The sequence below is a fragment of the Cebus imitator genome, unplaced genomic scaffold (genome assembly GCF_001604975.1).
Source record: "Cebus imitator isolate Cc_AM_T3 unplaced genomic scaffold, Cebus_imitator-1.0 Scaffold385, whole genome shotgun sequence".
NCBI lineage: Eukaryota > Metazoa > Chordata > Mammalia > Primates > Cebidae > Cebus > Cebus imitator.
Genome location: NW_016107700.1, coordinates 1,760,406 through 1,781,339, shown reverse-complemented (window position 1 = coordinate 1,781,339; position 20,934 = coordinate 1,760,406). Strand labels below are relative to the sequence as shown.

The following is a 20,934-nucleotide window of genomic DNA, read 5'->3' as shown; positions in this document are numbered from 1 at the left end:
AACATGGTGAAACCCCGTCTCTACTAAAAATACAAAAATTAGCTGGGCATGATGGTGCGTGCCTGTAGTCCCAGCAACTCGGGAGGCTGAGGTAGGAGAATTGCTTGAATCCAGGAGGCGGAGGTTGCGGTGAGCCGAGATCGTGCCATTGCACTCCAGTCTGGGCAACAACAGCGAAACTCCGTCTCAAAACAAACAAACAAACAACAACAAAAAAAACAGTAAGCACTCAATTTACTTTAGCCACTATTTTTTTTATCTCTGCTATTTTAAATCTTTCTCTTTAGAATCTCCATTGAACAGATAATTATCTGCTTTAAGAAGGCCTTTTTTTCCTGAGAATAAAATTTTTTTTTGAGACAGGGTCTCACTCTGTCACCAAGGCTGGGGTGCAGAGGCATGAAAACAGTTCACTGCAGCCTTGACCTCCAAGGGCTCGAGCCATCCTCCCACCTCTGCACCCCACCACCAAGTAGCTGGCACTACAAGCACATGCCACCACACCTGGCTACTTTTTGTATTTTTTGTAGAGGCAGGGTTTCACCATGTTGCCCAGGCTGATCTCAAACTCCTGAGCTCAAGCAATCCGACCACTGCAGCCTCCCAAAGTGCTGAGGTTATAGGCATGTGCCACTGTGCATGGCTGAAAGTAATTTTTTTTTAAAAGACTTTTAATATCCAGGTAAATCATCATTTATACACTTCTTCTTGCCAGCCAATGTGCAGGCACAGAGACAGATCAGCTCTTTTCTACTAGAATTCCACTAACCATTAAGTGGCTGAGGTAGGGAGGGAAGAAAGATCCTTGGGCCAATCAAGGATCATAAAGAAAAAAAATCTTTGTTTTAAAAACAGAAAACAAATTATCTATTTCCCCCTTTAAATTAAGTATAGGGAGCATACAATTTGCACAGCAAGATAAAACATCAATTATATACAGGTTAAATATTCCTTACATGGGACCAAGGAAATGTTTCAGATTTTGAATTTTTTTGAATTTTGAATTATTTGCATTATGTTTACTGGTTGAGCATCCCAAATCTGAAAATCTGAAAACCAAAATGCTCCAATGAGCATTTCCTTTGAGCATCATGTCAGCACTCCAAAAGTTTCAGATTTTGGAGCATTTTGGATTTTATATTTTCAGATGCTTAACCTGTAGTATAATTAACAAAGGGAAAGTAAGCAATGAAATGAAAAGGAGAAGGAAAAAATGGTAAGATTCCAGAAAAGGGGAGAGTGGAAATAAGATGGGATAGGGAATACTTCACATGAAAAGGTTTAACTTATTTGTGCAAGCCATGAAATGACTGTGATATTGAGCAAATATCCTTCTCCCCTTTGGGCCTCAGTATCTAGTACCTTCACCTGTCAAATCAAGAAGGCTGACTGGGGCCAGGTGTGTTGGCTCACACTTGTAATTCCAGCACTTTGGGAGGCCGAGGCGGGAGGATGCCTTGAGCCCAGGAGTTCAAGACCAGCCTGGTAACATAGCGAAAACCATCTCTACAAAAAATAAAATTATTAGCTGGGTGTGGTGGTACACACCTGTAGTCCCAGATATTTGACAGGCTGAGGTGGGAGGATCACCTGAGCCCAGGGGGTCAAGGCGGCAACGAGCCATGACAGTGCCACTGTACTCCAACCTAGGCAACAGAGTGAGACCGTCTCCAGAAAAAAAAAATTTACACACTTTCATTTGAATCTGTATCTGGGTTTTCTATTCTGTGACACAAATATATCTAGTACTAAATAAGTTAGGTCGGGCACGGTGGCTCATGCCTGTAATCCCAGCACTTTGGGAGGCCAAGATTGTGCCACTGCACTCCAGCTTGGCTGACAAGAGTGAAACTCTGTCTCAAAAAAAAAAAAAAAAAGTTCCATCCTATTATAATTATTATGACTTTTCAATATTTTAATATATAGCAATCCAGATACTAAAGGCAGTCTGCATGTTAACACATAGGGCAATCCCCCTTATATTATTCTTTTTGCAAAAATTTCTTGGTTTTACCCAGAACCATATTTTCCAGTCCTCTCTCATCTAACAATCACTTTGAAATTCTAACTATAACTCCATTATATTTATAGGTAAACTTCGCATCTCCATTTAAAGGATAGAAAACCAAAGCTCAGTGGGGTTAAGGAAATGCTTTACCCAATAAAATTCACACAGCCAACAGAGGCAGTTCGAGCACTATAACCCAAAATTTCTGATTCTTAAATCAGTGTTCTTATCACTAAAACAGTGCTTCTCAAGTTTTCATGTGTGTTATGAATCACCAGGGACTCCTGTTACAATGCAGATTCGAATTCAGTAGGTCTGGGGTGGGGCCCAAGAATCAGCATTTCTAACAGGTTTCCAGAGGATGATGACGCCACTCAGTCTAAGGACAAGAATCTGAGTGACAAAGGCACTGTATCTTTCAGCTCATAGTCTGATGGGGATGGCATCCAACAGTAGTTAGGCCTTGGGTGCCCCTTCTGAGAAGAAATTGCTGCTACCGAGAAAAATTCTCTCTTGGCTTGGGCTGCTTTCACCCACGAAACCCAGCCAGTGCCTTTCCTAAGGATATCAGAGCACTTGCTCTATTTCTGAAGTCCACCACTGTGTAATTGGTCACAAGAGGATCCACAAAGCTGATCATGTGGTGCCGGCAGATTCTCTGCTCCTGGGCAGAAACCTTGTTGGTGATGATGTCTAGGCCTTCATAGACCTAAAGGAAAGAAAATTAACATAAGAAAGTCAACCACCTCCATAAAATTTCTTATGGATAGAAATTTTGATCTGTTTCTCCCTCCTGCCAAACACTTCACTGACCCAAAGCACCAGGGTACATGTATTCTAACAGAGAGCACAGCCAGATTTACAAAACTCAAAACAAAAAAAGAAGAAAACAGAGCACTGGTTTTCTTATCAAATAGCAGCTATTAGCTCAGTTTTAAAGGTAAGAAGGGTATGAAAATCCATGTCCAAGTAAAAACTAATTCTGCAAGATTAAAAGGAGGTCCTTTAGGCCAGAACTTTAAAGCACTGAAAATTGAGCAGGTTGTTTTATTTATTTTACTTATCACAAGACTCTAGAAAGGTAACATTTTGCATTGATTGTTCAGTTCTACTTCAAAATGCTTAGATATTTCTTGGATTTAAATGGCTCTAAAAGGTTTTCAGAATTTGTATAAGATTGGTTCCATTTGTGGAAATGTAGTCTAACTACAAAAATACATATAAAACATACACATACACACTTTGAAGTCAGAACCCCTAATACTGCTGTACTCTAGTGGAAACATTGTGATCTATCAAAATTACTGCTTCAGGGGTCAGCAAGGACAATATAAATACTCAAAGGCAATATCCTGTCTGTGAGCTCTTGATCTGCCAATTCGACTAAAAAGTTCAAGTGTACTTTTTCTAAATGCAAGGTCTCCAAGAACAGATCTGAAAATACTAGTTTGAAAATAGGGATGAATACTTTGAGATTAAATGTTCTCTCTGTAATCACTGATTCCACAGGGAGCACTGAATGAACAAATAATAAGTTCCGTAGAACCCACAAAGATGTTAAAAGCATTTTTATCTCACGTTTCCCTTTACTTACATGGGTGTCAAGTAAGTACAGTCCAGTGTAATGGTTAGGAGGAAAGACCCTGGCGCCAGGCTGCCTCAGCTCATTTCCTAGCTCTGCCACTTACTAGTTATTTGTAGTTGGAGAAGGCAGTTACTAACCTCTCTGGGCCTCAATCCCTCATCAGTAAAAGGAAAATAATAATACCTATCTCCTTGGATTATTATAAGGATTAAATGAGTTAATACTAAAAAGCACTTAGTTTTTGCTTGGCACATTGTTAAGTGGCACATAAGGGTCAGTACTACCTAATTGCTATCATTATCATTACTATTATCACAACAACTAAAGGAGAAGGGGAAATAATTTTAGTATTACTGTTTAATACTCAGAAGCCTCTATGCTCATAGTGACTGAGGTCATTTACTAAGCAAGGATATAAGCTATGTTCAATGAAATAAAATCAGTAAATAGTAAAACAGCATATAAATAAAAAATAATGTAAATAGAGCCATAGGGAAAGTATCAACTCTGCCTTTTTAACTCATTTAATTTGTGCCTGACAGCAGACTCGAATTCTCATACCTGAAAATTAATGGAATCATAAATTGTATTCTTTTCCGTGTATCTTGAATAAGAGTTCCTTCTAATGTTATACAAAGTCATATGGCTATCATACACTGGTGTCTTCTGTGCAAATTAAGAAAATTAAAAGGGAGGCCAGACGAGGTGGCTCACGCCTATAATCCCAACACTTTGGGAGGCTGAGGTGGGTGGATCATGAGGTCAGGAGTTCGAGACCAGCATGACCAACATGGTGAAACCCCATCTCTACTAAAAATACACAGAAAATAAGCGGGACGTGGTGGCAGGTGCCTGTAATCCCAGCTACTCAGGGGGCTGAGGCAGAAGAATCGCCTGAACCCAGGAGGCAGAGGTTGCAGTGAGCCAAGGGGCGACGGAGGTTGCAGTGAGCTGAGATCATGCCACCGCATTCCAGCCTAGGCAACAGAGCGAGACCCCATCTCAAAAAAAAAAAAAAGAAACAAACAAACAAACAAAAAAACAAAAGGGGCCAGGACCGGTGGTTCACACTTGCAATCCCAGCACTTTGGGAAGCCAAGGTGGGCGGATCACTTGAGCTCACAAGTTCAAGACCAGCCTGGGCAATGTGGTGAAACTGCAGCTCTACAAAAAAATATAAAAAATTAGCTGGGTATAGTGGAAGGCACCTGTAGTTCCAGCAACTGCGGAGGCTGAGGTGGGAGGATCACTTGTGCCTGGGAGACAGAGATTGCAGTAAGCCCAGATCACACCACTGCACTCCAGCCTGGACAATAGAGCTAGACTTTGTCTCAAAAAAGAAAAGAAAAGAAAAGAAAACGGAAGGGGCTGGGCATGGTGGCTCATGCCTGTAATCCCAGCACCTTGGGAGGCCGAAGCAGGTGGATCGCCTAAGGTCAGGAGTTCAAGACCAGCCTGGCCAAGATGGTGAAACCTCGTCTCTATTAAAAAAAAAAATGCAAGAAAATTAGCCAGGTGTGGTGGCGTGTGCCTGTAATCCCAGCTATTCAGGAGGCTGAGGCAGGAGGATCTCTTGAACCTGGGAGACAAAGGTTGCAGCGAGCTAAGATCAGGCCACTACACTCCGGCCTGGGCAACTGAGCAAGACTCTGTCTCAAAAAGAAAAAACAACAACAACAACAACAACAAAACTGAAGGGAGGAAAAGAGTTAATAATAACTGTTTATTCCCTCTCTCTCTCTTCCCACAACCCTTGGTTGGCTCTGCTGTGGCTTAGAATTCCAAATGATCCAATATTAAAGAGCTCACATAGCAACGACTTGATTTTGCTAGTAGAGGATTCCTAAATCCTGTTAAGTATGTTACAGTAAAAAGGATTATAAAATTTTACACTGAGATTAATGTTAGTTAATGTTAATCAGTATCATATGCATAGCTGCAAATATACAATTACTCACACCTCTAACAAAGTCAAAATGTAAATATCTCTAGCAGCACCTTCTATTAGAGACCCTAGAAGGCTAGATAAAATTTCTTCCTGTGATCTGACTTCAGGTGTATCTTCTAGAGGCCCTTAAAATGGTGAGTTTAAAAAAACTGACACATAAATATAATTGAAACACAAGGTAACCCAGAGCTAGCTCACCTTATTTACTAAAGTGGCCTATTGTACCGCTTATGATATATACAAATGCCAGCAAATATCAGGAAAAAGAAAAGAGTATTAATGGTTTAAACTCATAGAGTTAACAAATTAAAAACTATAACTCATAAAAGTACTACAACTCAGTTACTAACATAAGTTGTCATCTTTGGGTGATCTGTTAACCCTCTGCCTCTTATATCATCAGATTAAAAGAAATGGGACATAAATATGTGGGTAATACTGACTAGACATCTGATTTACATATAATATGGTTTTATGGATATGTTTTTTAGTCATTAACAAAATCCAAAACTGAAAACTTTTGAGCACCAAACACAACATTTAGAGGAGATGCTCACTGGAGTATTTTGGATTATGGATTTTCAGATTTGGGATGCTCAACTGGTAAATATAAAACAAATATTCCAAAATCAGAAAAAGCTAGGAAACCAAAACACTTCTGGTCCCAAGCATTTTGCATAAGGGATACTCAACCTGTATAACAGTGTATTAAAGTACAATAAATAGGGCCGGGCGCGGTGGCTCACGCCTGTAATCCCAGCACTTTGGGAGGCCGCGGTGGGTGGGTCACGAGGTCAAGAGATCGAGACCATCCTGGTCCACATGGTGAAACCCCGTCTCTACTAAAAATACAAAAAATTAGCTGGGCATGCTGGTGCGTGCCTGTAATCCCAGCTACTCAGGAGGCTGAGGCAGGAGAATTGCCTGAACCCGGGAGGCGGAGGTTGCGGTGAGCCAAGATCGTGCCATTGCACTCCAGCCTGGGCAACAAGAGCGAAACTCCGTCTCAAAAAAATAAATAAATAAATAAAGTACAATAAATAAAAGTATATGACTGTGATCTGCATTGCAACAACAGGAAAAGGAGAGACAGACTATAAGTGAAAAAGATTGGTGAAGTGTTCATAATTATTGACTCTAGATGATGGATATGTGGGTAGTTCATTATTTGCCCTATTTTTTTTATATGTTGGGAAATTTCCATAACAAAAAGCTTATTTAAAAAAAGACATGGATGTACTTCACAATCATTATAGTGGCTATTAGGAAAAGAAAAACAGAAACAGAAAATAGCAAATGTTGGCAAGGATGTAGACAAACTGGAACCCCTGTGCATTGCTGAGGGGAACGTAAAATGGTGCAGCTATTATGGAAAACAATATGGCAGTTCCAGGAAGGGCAAGGTGACTCATGCCTGTAATCCCAACACTCTGGAAGGCCAAGGTAGACCCAGGAGTTCAAGATCAGCCTAGGCAACTTAACGAGACCCCCATCTCTAGAAGTTAAAAACAACAACAACAAAAACTAGAAGAAAAATAATATGCCAGTTCCTCAAAAAATAAAACAGAATTAACATACAACGTATCAATTCCACTTCAGGTATATACCCAAAAGAATTGAAAACAGGGTGTTGGACAGGTATTTACACATCCATGTTCACAGCAGCAGTATTCACAATAGCCAAAAGGTGAAGTAATCCAAATATACATCCACAGATAGATGGACAAACAAAATGTGCATACAATGGAGTATTATTCAGCTTTAAGAAAGGCAGGAAATTGGCCAGGCGAGGTGGCTCATGCCTGTAATCCCAGCACTTTGGAGGCTGAGGTGGGTGGATAACCTGAGGTCAGTAGTTCGAGACTAGCCTGACCAATACGGTAAAACCCTATCTCTGTGAAAAAATACAAAAATTAGCTGGGCATGGTGGCAGGCGCCTGTAATCCAGCTATTCAGGAAGCTGAGGCAGAAGAATTGCTTGAACCTAGGAGGCGGAGGTTGCAGTGAGCCGATATCGCACCACTGCATTCCAGCCTGGGCTAGAGAGCGAGACTCTGTCTCCAAAAAAAAAAAAAAAAAGAAGGGCAGGAAATGATGACACATGCTACAACATGGATAACCTTGAACATACTATGCTAAGTGAAATAAGCCAATCACAAAAGGACAAACACTGTACGATCTCATGCATATGAAGTACCTAGAGTAGTCAAATTCATAGAGACATAAAGTAGGTTAGTTACCAGAAACCGGGGAGAGGGGAGAATATTGTTTAATGGGTACAGTTTCATTTTAAGAAGATAAAAACCTATTGGAGATGGAAGGTGGTAATGATTGCAGAGCAATGTGAATGTACTTAATGCCACTGAAATACTGAAAGGACTAAAATAGCCACTGAAATGGTTAATGGTCAATGTTATACCACAATTAAAAAAAAAAGACTTGGATGATAGCTTTTAGGCACAGTAAGAAACCAGTGAATAGCAGCAATAAAATAAAATGTTCAAAAGTATGAAAGCTGATAATGTTCTATTTCTTGAACTGAAATTCAGTTGAGTTGTGGTTACACAGGTATTTTAATTTTTTGATAATGTGTTGAGCTGTATAGTTATGAATTGTGTATTTTTACAGATATCCTTTATTTATCAGTTAAAATCATACTGCACAGCTAAGAAGCAAAAACACAACATTTTTCACATTTTCACCAAGCATAAATATCTAAACAAACCCAGAAGTCAATCAAGTTTGTAAACATCACATTTGGTCCAGAGGTTTAGGTCACATCCATGCTGTGAATGCCACAATCAGGCTTATGATTTTATTACCAGCCTAGAAAACATTCACATATGAGATCTGTAGCTGAATGTCTTACATTTCCCCTATTTTTCAGCTTCAATTAGTTTTAGCATCACCCTACCTACAATCATCCTGAATGCTGGGAAGAGCCAAAAGGATCTGTGTTATCTTTCAAAGACAGCATGCCACTCTGCTCCATTTCCCCCTCTCCCAAAGGATACCTGTGATCTGTGCATATAGAAATGATTTGGAATAAAATGCTTTTCTCTGCACATAAAATATTTGGACAATACTGAGGGACTACCGGCTTCTTGGTAGGGCCTGATGACTGAAATATTCTGAAAAATTCCAGGTTTAACCCACTTCATCAATTATCTAACATAACTGACTTATCTCTGCAAACATTTATTAAGAGGTTACCATGTGATAGGTATACTGCAAGATGTTAGTTACACAAAGAAGATTAAGAAAGTCCCATGGCCAGGCATGGTGGCTCACATCTATAATCCCAGCACTTTAGAAGGTTGAGTAGGAGGATCATTTGAGATAAGGAGTTCAAGACCAGCCTGGCCAACACAGTGAGACTCCATCTCTACCAAAAATTTAAAAATTAGTCAGGTGTGTTGGCATGTGCCTTCCAGCTACTTGAGAGCCTGAGGCAGGAGGATCGCTTGGGCCCAGGAGTCCAAGGCTGGAGTGAGCTAAGAAAGTGCTGCTGCACTCCAGTCTGGACAACAGAGCAAGACCCTGTTTCTTTAAAAAAAAAAGAGTGCTAGTCTTCAGAGTCCAAGTTAGACACAAATAGCTGTAATAAAGGGAGATACATGATATAAAAGTTTATAACCATCAAACATTTAATGTTCTAGGCATTTAATTGGGTATTACAGAAAAATATACCTTTTTGTTTCATCTCTGTTGATGGTTTATTTCCAGACTAAAAATAAATTTTGGAAAAATGGTACAAGGCTGAAATAACCTGAACTCTCCAAATCAACAGAGCTGAAATGCCCAGAGGAACTAATGAAGGTAAAAGAAATCTACAACAGAGGAAAAAAAAAGATATAAAAACCCCCCCAACAAACAACAACAACAAAGATATGGAAAAAACAGGGGGCCGGGCGTGGTGGCTCATGCCTGTAATCCCAGCGCTTTGGGAAGCCAAGGCAGGTGGATCATGAGGTCAAGAGTTTGAGACCAGCCTGGCCAACATGGTGAAACCCTGTCTCTTCTAAGAATACAAAAGTTAGCCAGGTGTGGTGGTGCATGCCTGTAATCCCAGCTACTCGGGAGGCTGAGGCAGGAGAATCGCTTGAACCTGGGAGGTGGAGGTTGCAGTGAACCAAGACTGCGCCACTGCACTCCAGCCTGGGCCACAGAGTAAAACTCTGTCTCGGAAAAAAAAAAGATATGGAAAAACCAAAAAACAAAGAAATCTACAACAGAGACCTACAGGAAAACCAGCAGAATCCAGAGCAGTGGTTCTCAACTCAAAGTGATTTTGTTCACTGGGGTACATCTGGCAATGTCCAGACCTTTTTTTTTTTTTTTTTTTGAGATGGAGTCTTGCTCTACTGCCCAGGCTGGGGTGCAGTGGTGTAATCTCGGATTGCTGCAACCTTGGCCTCCTGAGTTCAAGCAATTCTCCTGCCTCAGACCCCAAGTAGCTAGGATTACAAGCACCTGCCACCACACCTGGCTAATTTTTGTGGGTTTTTTTTTTTCCTATTGCTTTCTTTTTTTTTTAGATGGAGCCAGGCTGGAGTGTGTGGTGCAATCTCAGCTCACTGCAATCTCTGCCTCCCAGGTTCAAGCGATTCTCCTGCCTCGGTCTCCTGAGTAGCTAGGACTACAGGCACACACCACCACACCTGGCTAATTTTTGTATTTTTAGTAGAGATGGGGTTTCATCATATCGGCCAGGTTGGTCTTGAACTCTTAATCTTGTGATTCACCTGCCTCAGCCTCCAAAAGTGCTGGGATTACAGGCGTGAACCATCGCGCACAGCCTATTTTTGTGTTTTTAGTAGAGATGGGATTTCAGTTATGTTGGCCAAGCTGGTCTCGAATTCCTGACCTCAGGTGATCCGCCCGCCTCGGTCTCCCAGAGTGATAGGATTATAGGTGTGAGCCACTGTACCCAGCAAGAAACATTTTTGATTGTCACAACTTTGGAGTTGGGAGCACTACCAGCATCTAGAGGGTAGAGGGCAAGGATGCTGCTAAACATTCAATGATGCACTCTGGTCTAGCCCTCAGCCCCTACCACAAAGAATTATCTGGCCCAAAAATGTCAATAGTCCTGAAATTGAGAATCTCTGATCTAAAGAAATTTCACTTTGCAGATATTCCCCACAATTTTTTTAGTGTACAGCCAAAGATCTCATCCTTTTAAGGCTCCATCCCTTTGGGCTGCCTTGCTGTAGGGTGGCCCTGAGTGTGCTAATCAGCAGCAGTGTCCGTGGCAGTGGGCAGATCCCAGAGCTCTGGGTGCTGGCTGTGATGTCCCAATATAGCTGTCTACAAGCAAAAGGGAAAGCTGCCCCCTGGTTTGGTTCCTTCCCCGCAAGCTATCATTCACCTTTTCTTCTCTTTCTTTTTTTTTTTTTTTTTTTTTTTTACAGTCCAGAGGTCTTTCATTTTTTTTAACACCTATTATGCCATGAATTCATAGGGAACAGGTTCCAGCGGCTCAGGCTCCTTCCCATTGGTTCTCACAAAGTGTGCTTCTCTGGGTGGACCCGGCTGGCGCTTCAGTTGGACCCAGGTACCTTTCTCTTTGGCCTCTTTCTTTCCGATCATTTTCCTTCACACGTTTTAGGAAGCTACCTCGGCTCTTAGAGTGCTTGATGTGCTCAATACGCACATTAATTCTCTTGGCAATAATCCTGCCCTTAACTTGTTTGTTTACAACAATGCCAACAGCATGCTGGGTAACACTGTAGACTCTTCCAGTTTTGCCATGATAACATTTGTGGGGCATTCCTTTTTGAACAGTACCCATTCCCTTGATGTCTACAATATCACCTTTCTTATAGATTCGCATATATGTGGCCAAAGGAACAACTCCATGTTTTCTAAAAGGCCTAGACAACGTGTATCGAGTGCCTCTCCTCTTTCCCTTTGTGTTCGTCATTTTGGCGAATTACTGGCGGTTCCGGCCGAAAGCTATCATTCACCTTTTCACTCATGTCCTTCCCATTTCGAATTAGATCTTAAAGTCCTTCAACCACTTTCTTGCCTCAATGGATTACACCTGCCTTGAAAACCATACCCTTGGATTATGGCTCAATATAATCATCCACTGCTTGCTGCCCTCCACTGCCCTATGGGTAACTCACTGAGATCATTTGAACCTGACTGCCAAATATAACAGTTTTCTACTAAGCTTTCAAAACAAGTAACGGAAAAAGCAACAATCTGATACTATTGAGCTCTCTGTCCTTCATAAATCACTCCCCTTTGAGGCTTCAAGGGCACCATTCTTTCCAGGTTTTTCTTCTTATCCCACTAGACCTTCTTCCATCTATTTTACTGAGGCCGGCCACTGATCTATTAGCAATACCCATCAGGGAACAATATTGAGAAATAGCAGTCTTTATGGCATCCACCTGCCCTTTTTGTATTATAAACTTTTTCTGGGTGACACCCATGGCTTCTACAACCATTATTGTGCTGATAACTCCCAAAAACCATATCCACAATCTAGTTCTCTTTTTGTGGTGCCAGACCTGTATATTCAACTGTCTAGTGGACATAATCAAGAAGCACATGATATATGGAAAAGTGGTTAACAGTAAGGACTCTCGTCACGCATGGTGGCTCACACCTATAATCCCAGCACCATGGGGTGGCCTAGGCAGGTGGATCACTTGAGCCCAGAGTTCAAGACCAGCTGGGCAACATTGTAGGACTCTGTCTCTATCAAAATAAATAAATAAATAAATTAGGTATGGTGGCATGCACATAGTCCCAATTACTCAGGAGGCTAAGATGGGAGGGTTGCGTGAGCTCAAGAGGTTGCGCTGCAGTGGGCCATAACTGCACCACTACACTCCAGCCTGGCAGCACAACAAGAAAGAAAGGAAGGAAAAAAAATAAAGAAAGAAAAATTAAAAAAAAAAAAAATAAAAAAGAAAGGAAGAAAAGAAAAAAAAGGAAGGAAAGGAAAGAAGAAAAAGAAAGGAAAAAGAAAAGAAAAAGGGAGGGAAGGAAAGAAGGAAGGAAGAGAAAGAAGGGAGGAAAAAGAAAGAAGAGAAAGAGAGGGAGGGAAGGAAGGAGGGAAAGAAGGTCACATTTCTCTTCTGGAACCTCAAGTTTCTCACATCTAACATCTCTTCTAGTTCTTTTTTTTTTTTTTTAGACGGAGTCTCTGTTTCCCAGGCTGGAGTGCGGTGGCGTGATTTTGGCTCACTGCAACCTCTGCCTCCCAGGTTCAAGCAATTCTTCTGCCTCAGCCTCTTGAGTAGCTGGGACTACAGGCACGAGCCACCATGTCCAGCTAATTTTGTATTTGTAGTAGAGATGGGGTTTCACCATATTAGCCAGGCTGGTCTCGAACTCCTGATCTCATGATCCACCCCCCTCAGCCTCCAAAGTGCTGGGATTACAGGTGTGAGCCACCATGCCCAGCCAAAAATAACGTTTTTAAAAACAACTTCAGTAGGTTAAGACTAATAAGTTTGCAGTAGGAACATCAAGGCCATTATTCTTTTTAACTGTGGCAGAAATTCAACTGTAGACATGCTGAATAAATTGGACAGATTAAGATGCTCAGAAAGCAGGAAAGGCCAGGCACAGTGGCTCACACCTGTAATCCCAACACTTTGGGAGGCCAAGGCAATTTTAGTCAGCTAGCCGTGGTGGCACATGCTATAGTTCTAGCTACTCAGGAGACTCAGGTGGGAGGATTGCTTGAGCCAGGAGGTCAGAGCTGCTGTGAGCCATGATTGCACCACTGCCCTCCAGCCTGAATGACAAGGCAAGACACTGTCTCAAAAAAATAAAACAAAATAAAAAAGCAGAAGAACTGGCTGGGTGTGGTGGCTCACGCCTGTAATCCAAGCACTTTGGAGGCCATGGAGGGCAGATCACCTGAGTCTGGGAGTTCAAGACCAGCCTGACCAACATGGTGAAAGGCCGTCTATAAAAAAAAGAAAAAATTAATTAAAAAAAAAAATGCAGAAGAACCTGTGCCTGATTTGTTGAGTAAGTGTAGTGAGACTCATGGTTTGGAATTTAGAGTGCAGAGCATGGCTTTTATTCTTTCCTATGGCTCTTCTCTTTAAGGGAAAAGAAATCAGAATCATATAAGGCTACAGTTTTCAAACTGTGGTACATTATTCTGAAGCATCAGTCTTACTAAGTAGTTTAAAAAAATTGAAACATTTTTACATCTAAACAAACATTAGGGCAGAGAATGCAAAATTGGCACGTATTTTTAAGTTAAAACATGAGAAACTGCAACATAGAGCTTCTGCAGAGGCTGCTTGGAAGTTCACCTGCAAACAAACACTGGAGAAGCACGGGCATAAGGAAATTCAGAACATCCATCCAGTCCAAACACCCAAAATTGTATATTTGAGAATACTGAGGCTCCCCTGACCATGTAACTGGCTGGAAGCAGAGACAGGACTAATGCCAGGATGCTCTGCCTATAACCCAAGCTATTTCTGCTGCTTCCTACTAGTAGAAGGCAGCAGAAACCTACTTTTATCCCCATTTGACTCTGGTGTGTTTCTTTGCTTTAAGTAATGAATTCCTACTGAGGTGAAATTAAATTCCAGAAACTGAGGAAAAGACAGCTACCACACACTGAACCCCTTCAAGGTTCTTATGAGAGAAAGCTACAAATATACACAGAAAACGCCATGTGACCATAATGCTGACACAAAAACAAAGGGCTTAAGAGAGAAAGTAAGGTTCATAATGAAGTTTTTATTCTTTGGCCATCTTTACAGCCTCAAGATTGGCCCATCTTTGATGATTTCAGTGATATTTTATCTCAAGACACCTAAAATAGCATATGAGAGCTGAGGTACTCCAGTATTTGGAGGTCCATGTCTAAGTTAGGAGGAGACAATAGAGTATCATGGAGTGGACCATCTAGGTTCAAATTTTGCCTCTGCCATCCAGCGGTGGCCTTCACTTAGCAGATTATTTAAATATCTAATTTTTTGTTGCTTCAAGTGTCCCCATCTGTAAAATGAGGATAATACAAGCACCTACACTCCTTTTGAGGTTATTTGAACATTAGTGTTAGTGCATGCAAAATGTTTAGAATGATGCCAGGTAGATAAGCACTAAGTAGGGAGTGATCACTTGAGCTCAGGAGTTCGAGACCAGCCTGGACAACATGGGAATAAAAAATTTAAAAATTAGCTGAGCATGGGTGTGGTGGCACATGCTTGTAGTCCCAGCTATTTGGTAGGCTGAGGTGGAAGGATCACTTTAGTCTATGAGGTTGATGGAGCAACATACCATCTCAGAAAAAAAAAAGTCACTAGTTGCTAGTGTTGCTAGTATAAATGAATACACACCCATGCCTTTATTGTCCCTGTTGCTCTTCCCTACATACTTATAGGTAACTGCAGGTTAACTGTGGGGTCCTGTGTTATCCAGGCATACTTAGGTCTGGATATGTTTGGTTAGCTACCCAATTTCCTTTCCTTTTTCTTTTATTGGTTTACTTCTCATTACCTAACACAGTACTTGTAATAATGTTTTTCTTTTTTTTTTTTTTTTTCCTGTTTTTTAAGAGACAGGGTTGTGCTCTGCTGCCCAGGCTGGAGCGTGGTGGTGCAGTCTTAGCTGACTGCAGTAACTTTCCAGGCTCAAGCGATTCTCGCATCTCAGCCTCCCAACTAGCTGGGACCACAGGTGTGCACCAGCAGGCCAAGGTTGTTTTTTAAATTTTTTATAGAGATGGAATTTTGTCACGTTGCTCAGGCTGGTCTCTAACTCCTGGGCTCAAAGTGATCCACTCACCTCAGCCTCCCAAAGTGTTAGAGTTGCAGGCATGAGCCATCACACCTGGCAGACATGAACTCTTTCAAAAAGAGTGTTAAAAAACTATTTGCAGTCCAGGTGTGGTGGCTCATGCCTATAATCCTAACACTTTGGGAGGCTGATGTGAGAAGATTGCTCATACTCAGGAGTTTGAGACCAATCTGGGCAACAGTGAGATATCTCTCTCTATCTAGTATAGTATTTTTTTTTTTTTAATGGCTGGCCAAGAATGGTGTCCCACGCCTATAATCCCAACACTTTGGGAGGCAAAGGCAGGCAGATGGCTTGAGCTTAGGAGCTGAAGACCAGCCTGGGCGACACGGCAAAACCCCGTCTCTACGAAAGCAAACAAACAAAATTAGTTAGGTGTAGGTGGCGCACCTGGGACTGTGGTCCTAGCTACTCAGTAGGCTGAGGTGGAAGGATCGCTTGAGCTGAGCCCTGGAGGTGGAGACGGCAGTGAGCAGAGACTGCACCACTGCCCTGTAGCCTGGGCAACAGAGTAAGACCCTGTCTCAAAGAAAAAATAAATAAAAGGCGTAACAAACAGAAAACTCAAAAAAGACAAACACAGGTGGCCATACTGGGTAAAGTGGCTCACATCTGTAATCCCAGTGCTTTGTGAGGCTGAGGTATGAGGATCATCTGAGGCCAAGACTTCAAGACCAGCCCTGGAAACAGAGGGACAACATCCCTACAAAAATAAAATTAAGGAGAAACACCAAAGGCCAATACATCCTTGAAAAGATAATTAACCTCCCTCGGAAATGTAATTAAAATGAAATCCCTTTGTTATTTACCAGAGTGACAAGAATGAAAAAGACAGGGAATACACAGAACTGCAAATGTGAGGTGAAACAGACATATTACTGGTATAAAGTTTGTCCAAAGTAGTATGGCAATATGTTCCAAAGTATAATGTGTGCAACTCATCAACAAAAAACAACTCAAATGTAAAATGAACAAAGGACTTTGAACAGATATTTTTCCAAAGAAGATACAAATGGCCAACAAACACACCAAAAAACGTTCAAAATCATTAGCCACTAGGGAAATATAAATCAAAACCACAGTAAGATGCCACTTTCATACCCACTAGGATGACTATAATTTTTTAAAAAGGAAAATAATAAGTGTTAGAATCGATAGGGAGAAACCTGGTACCCTTGTACTTTGCTGGTGGGAATGTAAATAGGTATAGCCACTGTGAAAAACACTATGGCAGTTCCTTAAACAGTTAAATACAGAATTACCACATCATCTAGCAATTCCACTCCCTGGTATATACCCCAAATAATTCAGAACAGATACTAAAACAAACATGTACACTTGTGTTTTCTCTCTCTCTCTCTCTCTCTCTCTGTTTGTGTGTGTGTGTGTGTGTGTGTGTGTGTGTGTGTGTCTCATTTATATGAAATAACTCAGACTAGGTAAATCTATAGAGACAGCAGACTGGAGGTTTCCAGGGAAACCTGGAAAGAGCAATGGTGAGTAACCGCTTAATGGATATGGGATTTTATTTTGGGGTGATGAACTATTTTGCAACCAAATAGATGTGGTGGCTGTACTACATTGTGATTGTACTATGCAACTGAATTGTTCATTTTTAAATGGACAATTCAGTTGCATAGTACTTCCCTCTTTAAAACCTCAAACTTCATGGCATGACTTTTGAGGGCCTCAAAAATTTGTTCCCAGGATCCAGATTTTTCATTTTACCTCCTACTACTGTCCCTCACGTACCCTCTATGCCAGATAGTCGCTGGTCATTCCTTGAAAACATATCATGCACTTTCTTTACTTTGCCCATAGTGTTCTTTTGTCAGTAATATTGTTCTTCCCACTTCTCTGCTTGATAAAATGTACACAGTGGTACAGAGGAAAAGAATGGGATGGAGGATGAATGAATAAATAAATAGGACTTAGAGGGAAAAGTATAAAACAGCATGGAGATAGGGTTCAAGAAAGTAATTTTGGGTAGGAATGAGACAATAACAGCACACATATCAAAAGGTTGTGGTGAAAATATTAGATAATATTTGTCAAACTTTTAGAAGAGTGCCTGACATATATATTTTTTGCTATTATCTTCAGCAGTATAGTTATTATGATCATTCATGGTACAGTAGTGAGGGCTTTAACTCTGGCTGCCACAACGAGGGAAGAGCAGGGAGGCTGCTTGCTGCTCACAAGCAGAGCCCCAAAGATACCAAGAGGCAAACAGGATCCTGGTCTGACTCAAGTTTCTAAGGAATTCAAAAGTACACAAAAAAACAAAGCCAATTCCATTAAATCACACTGGAGCACATATGTGAATTCCTATATATTCCAAGTAACTTTTACTCCTCAAATACGTATTTCTTCTTGAAGTGGAGCTGCTTCGACACCCTGCCCCAGGGTGAAACAGGGTAGCACTCATCCTCATGAATCTGAATCTGTAAGCCTCATTTGTGCTCTCCTATGATTTCCCATTTGGCCAGTAGTTACTTCTCCTTCGTTATAGAACACAGATTTGACTCCAAATTCTCCCTGTTGCTGCAAAAACGTGACCACATATGTACAATGCACACAGCTTAATATTGTAGACAAAAGAAAACAAAATTCACTTACTATAAAGCGAACCAAGGGACCTATAAATTATATATATATATATATGATGAGTTGAAAATTTTGAGATTTCCTTTTTAGCCTCTTGTAAGTCTTCGTCCTTTTAAAAGACCGCCTTTGTCAGTTGTGGCACATAGCCTCCAGATAGACCCCATTTCTTCTGGTGAACAGGTCTTCAAGCCTTTTATTTCACATTTTATTAAGCCACTGTCATCCACCATTCCATCTCTCTTTTCATATCTCCCCAACCCAAAAGCATCCCATATCTCCCTTGATCAGACAGTCTTTCGGTACAAACACTGCTCCTACAGTATGGCCCAAAGCAGACAGAAAGAATACAGAGGCCAGGTGGGATAGCTCATGACTGTAATTCTAGCACTTTGGGAAGCCAGTGCAGGAGGATCGCTTGGGGTCAAGAGTTCAAGACCAGCCTGGGCAACATAGTGAGACCCCATTTCTATTTTTTTTTTTTTTTTTTAAGAAGGCAAGTGTAGTGGTTCACGCCTATTATCCCAACACTTTGGGAGGCCGAGGTGGGCGGATCGTGAGGTCTGGAGCTCGAGACCAGCCTGGCCAACAAGGTAAAACCCCGTCTCCACTAAAAATACAAAAATTAGCTGGGTGTGGTGGCAGGAGCCTGTAATCCCAGCTACTTGGGAGGCTGAGGTAGGAGAATCAGTTGAACCCAATACGCAGAGGTTGTAGTCAGCCGAGATCGCGCCATTGTACTCTAGCCTCGGTGACAAGACCAAGACTCTGTCTCCAAAAAAAGAAAAAAAAGGAAGAACAAGGAGCTCCACATCTATTAGATAAGATGAAACATACTCTGCTTGCTTACTAGTCAGACTGCCAAGAATCATTTGTTTTTCCTCTTGTAGGTTTAAACAAACACAAAAGGAACTGTGTTCCTATGTACAGCTAATGCTTTTCCACAGGACTTGAAGAACTGAGGCATTAGAGACACTTCCTCTCTATAAACCCAAACAGAACACTTTGTTTTTTTTCTCTTAACATATAGTTGGTAGTTTGTATTTCCAGGCCATTATTGTACATGTTTGGCAAGGGCCTTCAATTTTCTCAGTACAATGTTTCATCCAGTCACTGAAGGCCTCGCATTGTACCTTGAATTTACATGCCAAGAAAAAGACAGACTGAAAAGAAGACCTTCGGTATCATCTTCCTGAAATATATCAGACTCTACAAATGAGTTAGAAGGCCCAGATCCAATTCCCAGTGTCTTGCAGTGTGATCTCTAGACAGCTCTTTAATCTTTCTGTACCTCCAGTTTTTCCATCCTGGAAAACCCGGATCATATTACCTGTCCCTCCTTGAATTCAGACTTTTACAATGGAATGAGAATATTTTTATTTCTATAATTTGTGAAACAACCACCATTCAGAAGACTCAGCAAATAAAGCACAAATGTTGTTTCTTACTTCTGTCAGAACTGCCACATAGAAATCCTCAGCAAAACCTAAGAGAAATCCCAAAGCAGGTAATTCCCTCAGAAAGTAGTTATGATTTCCCAGTCCACAAATGCCATGCATAAGAATCCATGCATAAGGGAGGGCACATGTTTTTAGGACCTCCTGGGGCTGTGTCATAGGAAAAAAAAGAAAAAAAAAAAATACTGGGAATCAAGAGGACAGGCAGGACCTTCAGATGCCAGATGGCTAGAGAAGCAAGTCACTGCATATCAGGCTACATGAAGAAATTATTGCTCTAGACACAATACCTTTAACAACCCCACTGTAGTTTTACCTCAAGAGTTTAAAGCACTTATTCAATGTTTACAAAAACAAATACTTTCTCTGGATAGGAACTGCCCTATAGGTGCTATAGGTGTTGCTCTGGGGATGACCCTACAGTTTAAAGTAGGACAAAGGGGTGACAAAAGCAGTATGAGGTGTGAGATAACTTAACATTTAAGATAATGTTGTACAATAGTTTTTGAGTTACTGGTATACTTCTAAATACAAAATTTTTAGCAGGACACCAAAAGGAATTATTAAAATGCAAATACTGGTTGTAAAAAACTCAATTTGGAAACTTGAAAAGGCTTTCTAATCATCACACTTTCTATTTGGTCACCCTTTGGTCTGTTACAACAAAGAAGTTTACTGTTCTGTCTAGGCTCTCCACAAGTCCAAGTTTACCCTTTGTTCCAATAGACACTGTCTTTGGTACCAACTTGGCATTAGATCCTATTAATATCTCTTAGCTGGAGCAAATTTTATCTCCAAAGAGTGCATCAGGTGGCTTTCAGTCAGCTAAACACTCCACTTGACAGATACCACTATGAATTAACACTGTGATTTACAATATGAATCCTAAAATATATCTTATATCCTGATCAGAATGTAGCACACTCCTATGAAGGATGAGTGGCATACAAGTTAAAAACTCCCAGCCGGTGCAATGGCTCACTCCTGTAATCCCGGCACTTTGGGAGCCCGAGGCAGGTGGATCATGAGTTCAGGAGATGAAAACCATCCTAGCTAACATGATGAAACCCTGTATCTGTTGAAAATACAAACACTTAGTCGGGTGTGGTGGCACACGCCTGTAGTCCCAGCTACTTGGGAGGCTGAGGCAGGAGAATCACTTGAACCCGAGAGGCAGAGGTCGCAGTGAGTCAAGACTGTACCACTGCACTCCAGCCTGGCAACAGAGCAAGACTTCGTCTCAAAAAAAAAAAACAGAAGGCCAGGTGCAGTGACTCATGTTTGTAATCCCAGCACTTTGGGAGGCCGAGGCAGGCAAATTACCAGGTCAGGAGTTCAAGACCAAGCTGGCCAATATGGTAAAACCCCATCTATACTAAAAATATAAAATTTAGCTGGGCATGGTGGCAAGCACCTGCAATCCCAGCTACTCATGAGGCTGAGGCAGGAGAATCGCTTGAACCCGGGAGGCAGAGGATGCAGTGAGCTGAGATCGTGTCACTGCACTCTAGCCTGGGCAACAGAGCGAGACACAGTCTCAAAA

General features: G+C 41.3%; 1 protein-coding gene and 1 pseudogene across 2 annotated transcripts in view; both read right to left on the bottom strand.

The window, feature by feature from the left end:
- The window catches only part of TRIT1 (tRNA isopentenyltransferase 1), a 38,220-nt gene that overhangs the window by 14,494 nt on the left and 2,792 nt on the right, over positions 1-20,934 (bottom strand). For both annotated transcript variants that reach the window (XR_001818869.2, XM_017507973.2), the window contains exon 2: positions 2,577-2,717. Coding sequence is in view for 1 of the 2 variants with exons in the window: in XM_017507973.2 (XP_017363462.1) it covers positions 2,577-2,717 (141 nt within the window). In the remaining variant the exon portion in view is untranslated. The remainder of the gene's footprint in view (positions 1-2,576; positions 2,718-20,934) is intronic.
- Positions 10,928-11,507, bottom strand: LOC108288847 (annotated as a pseudogene).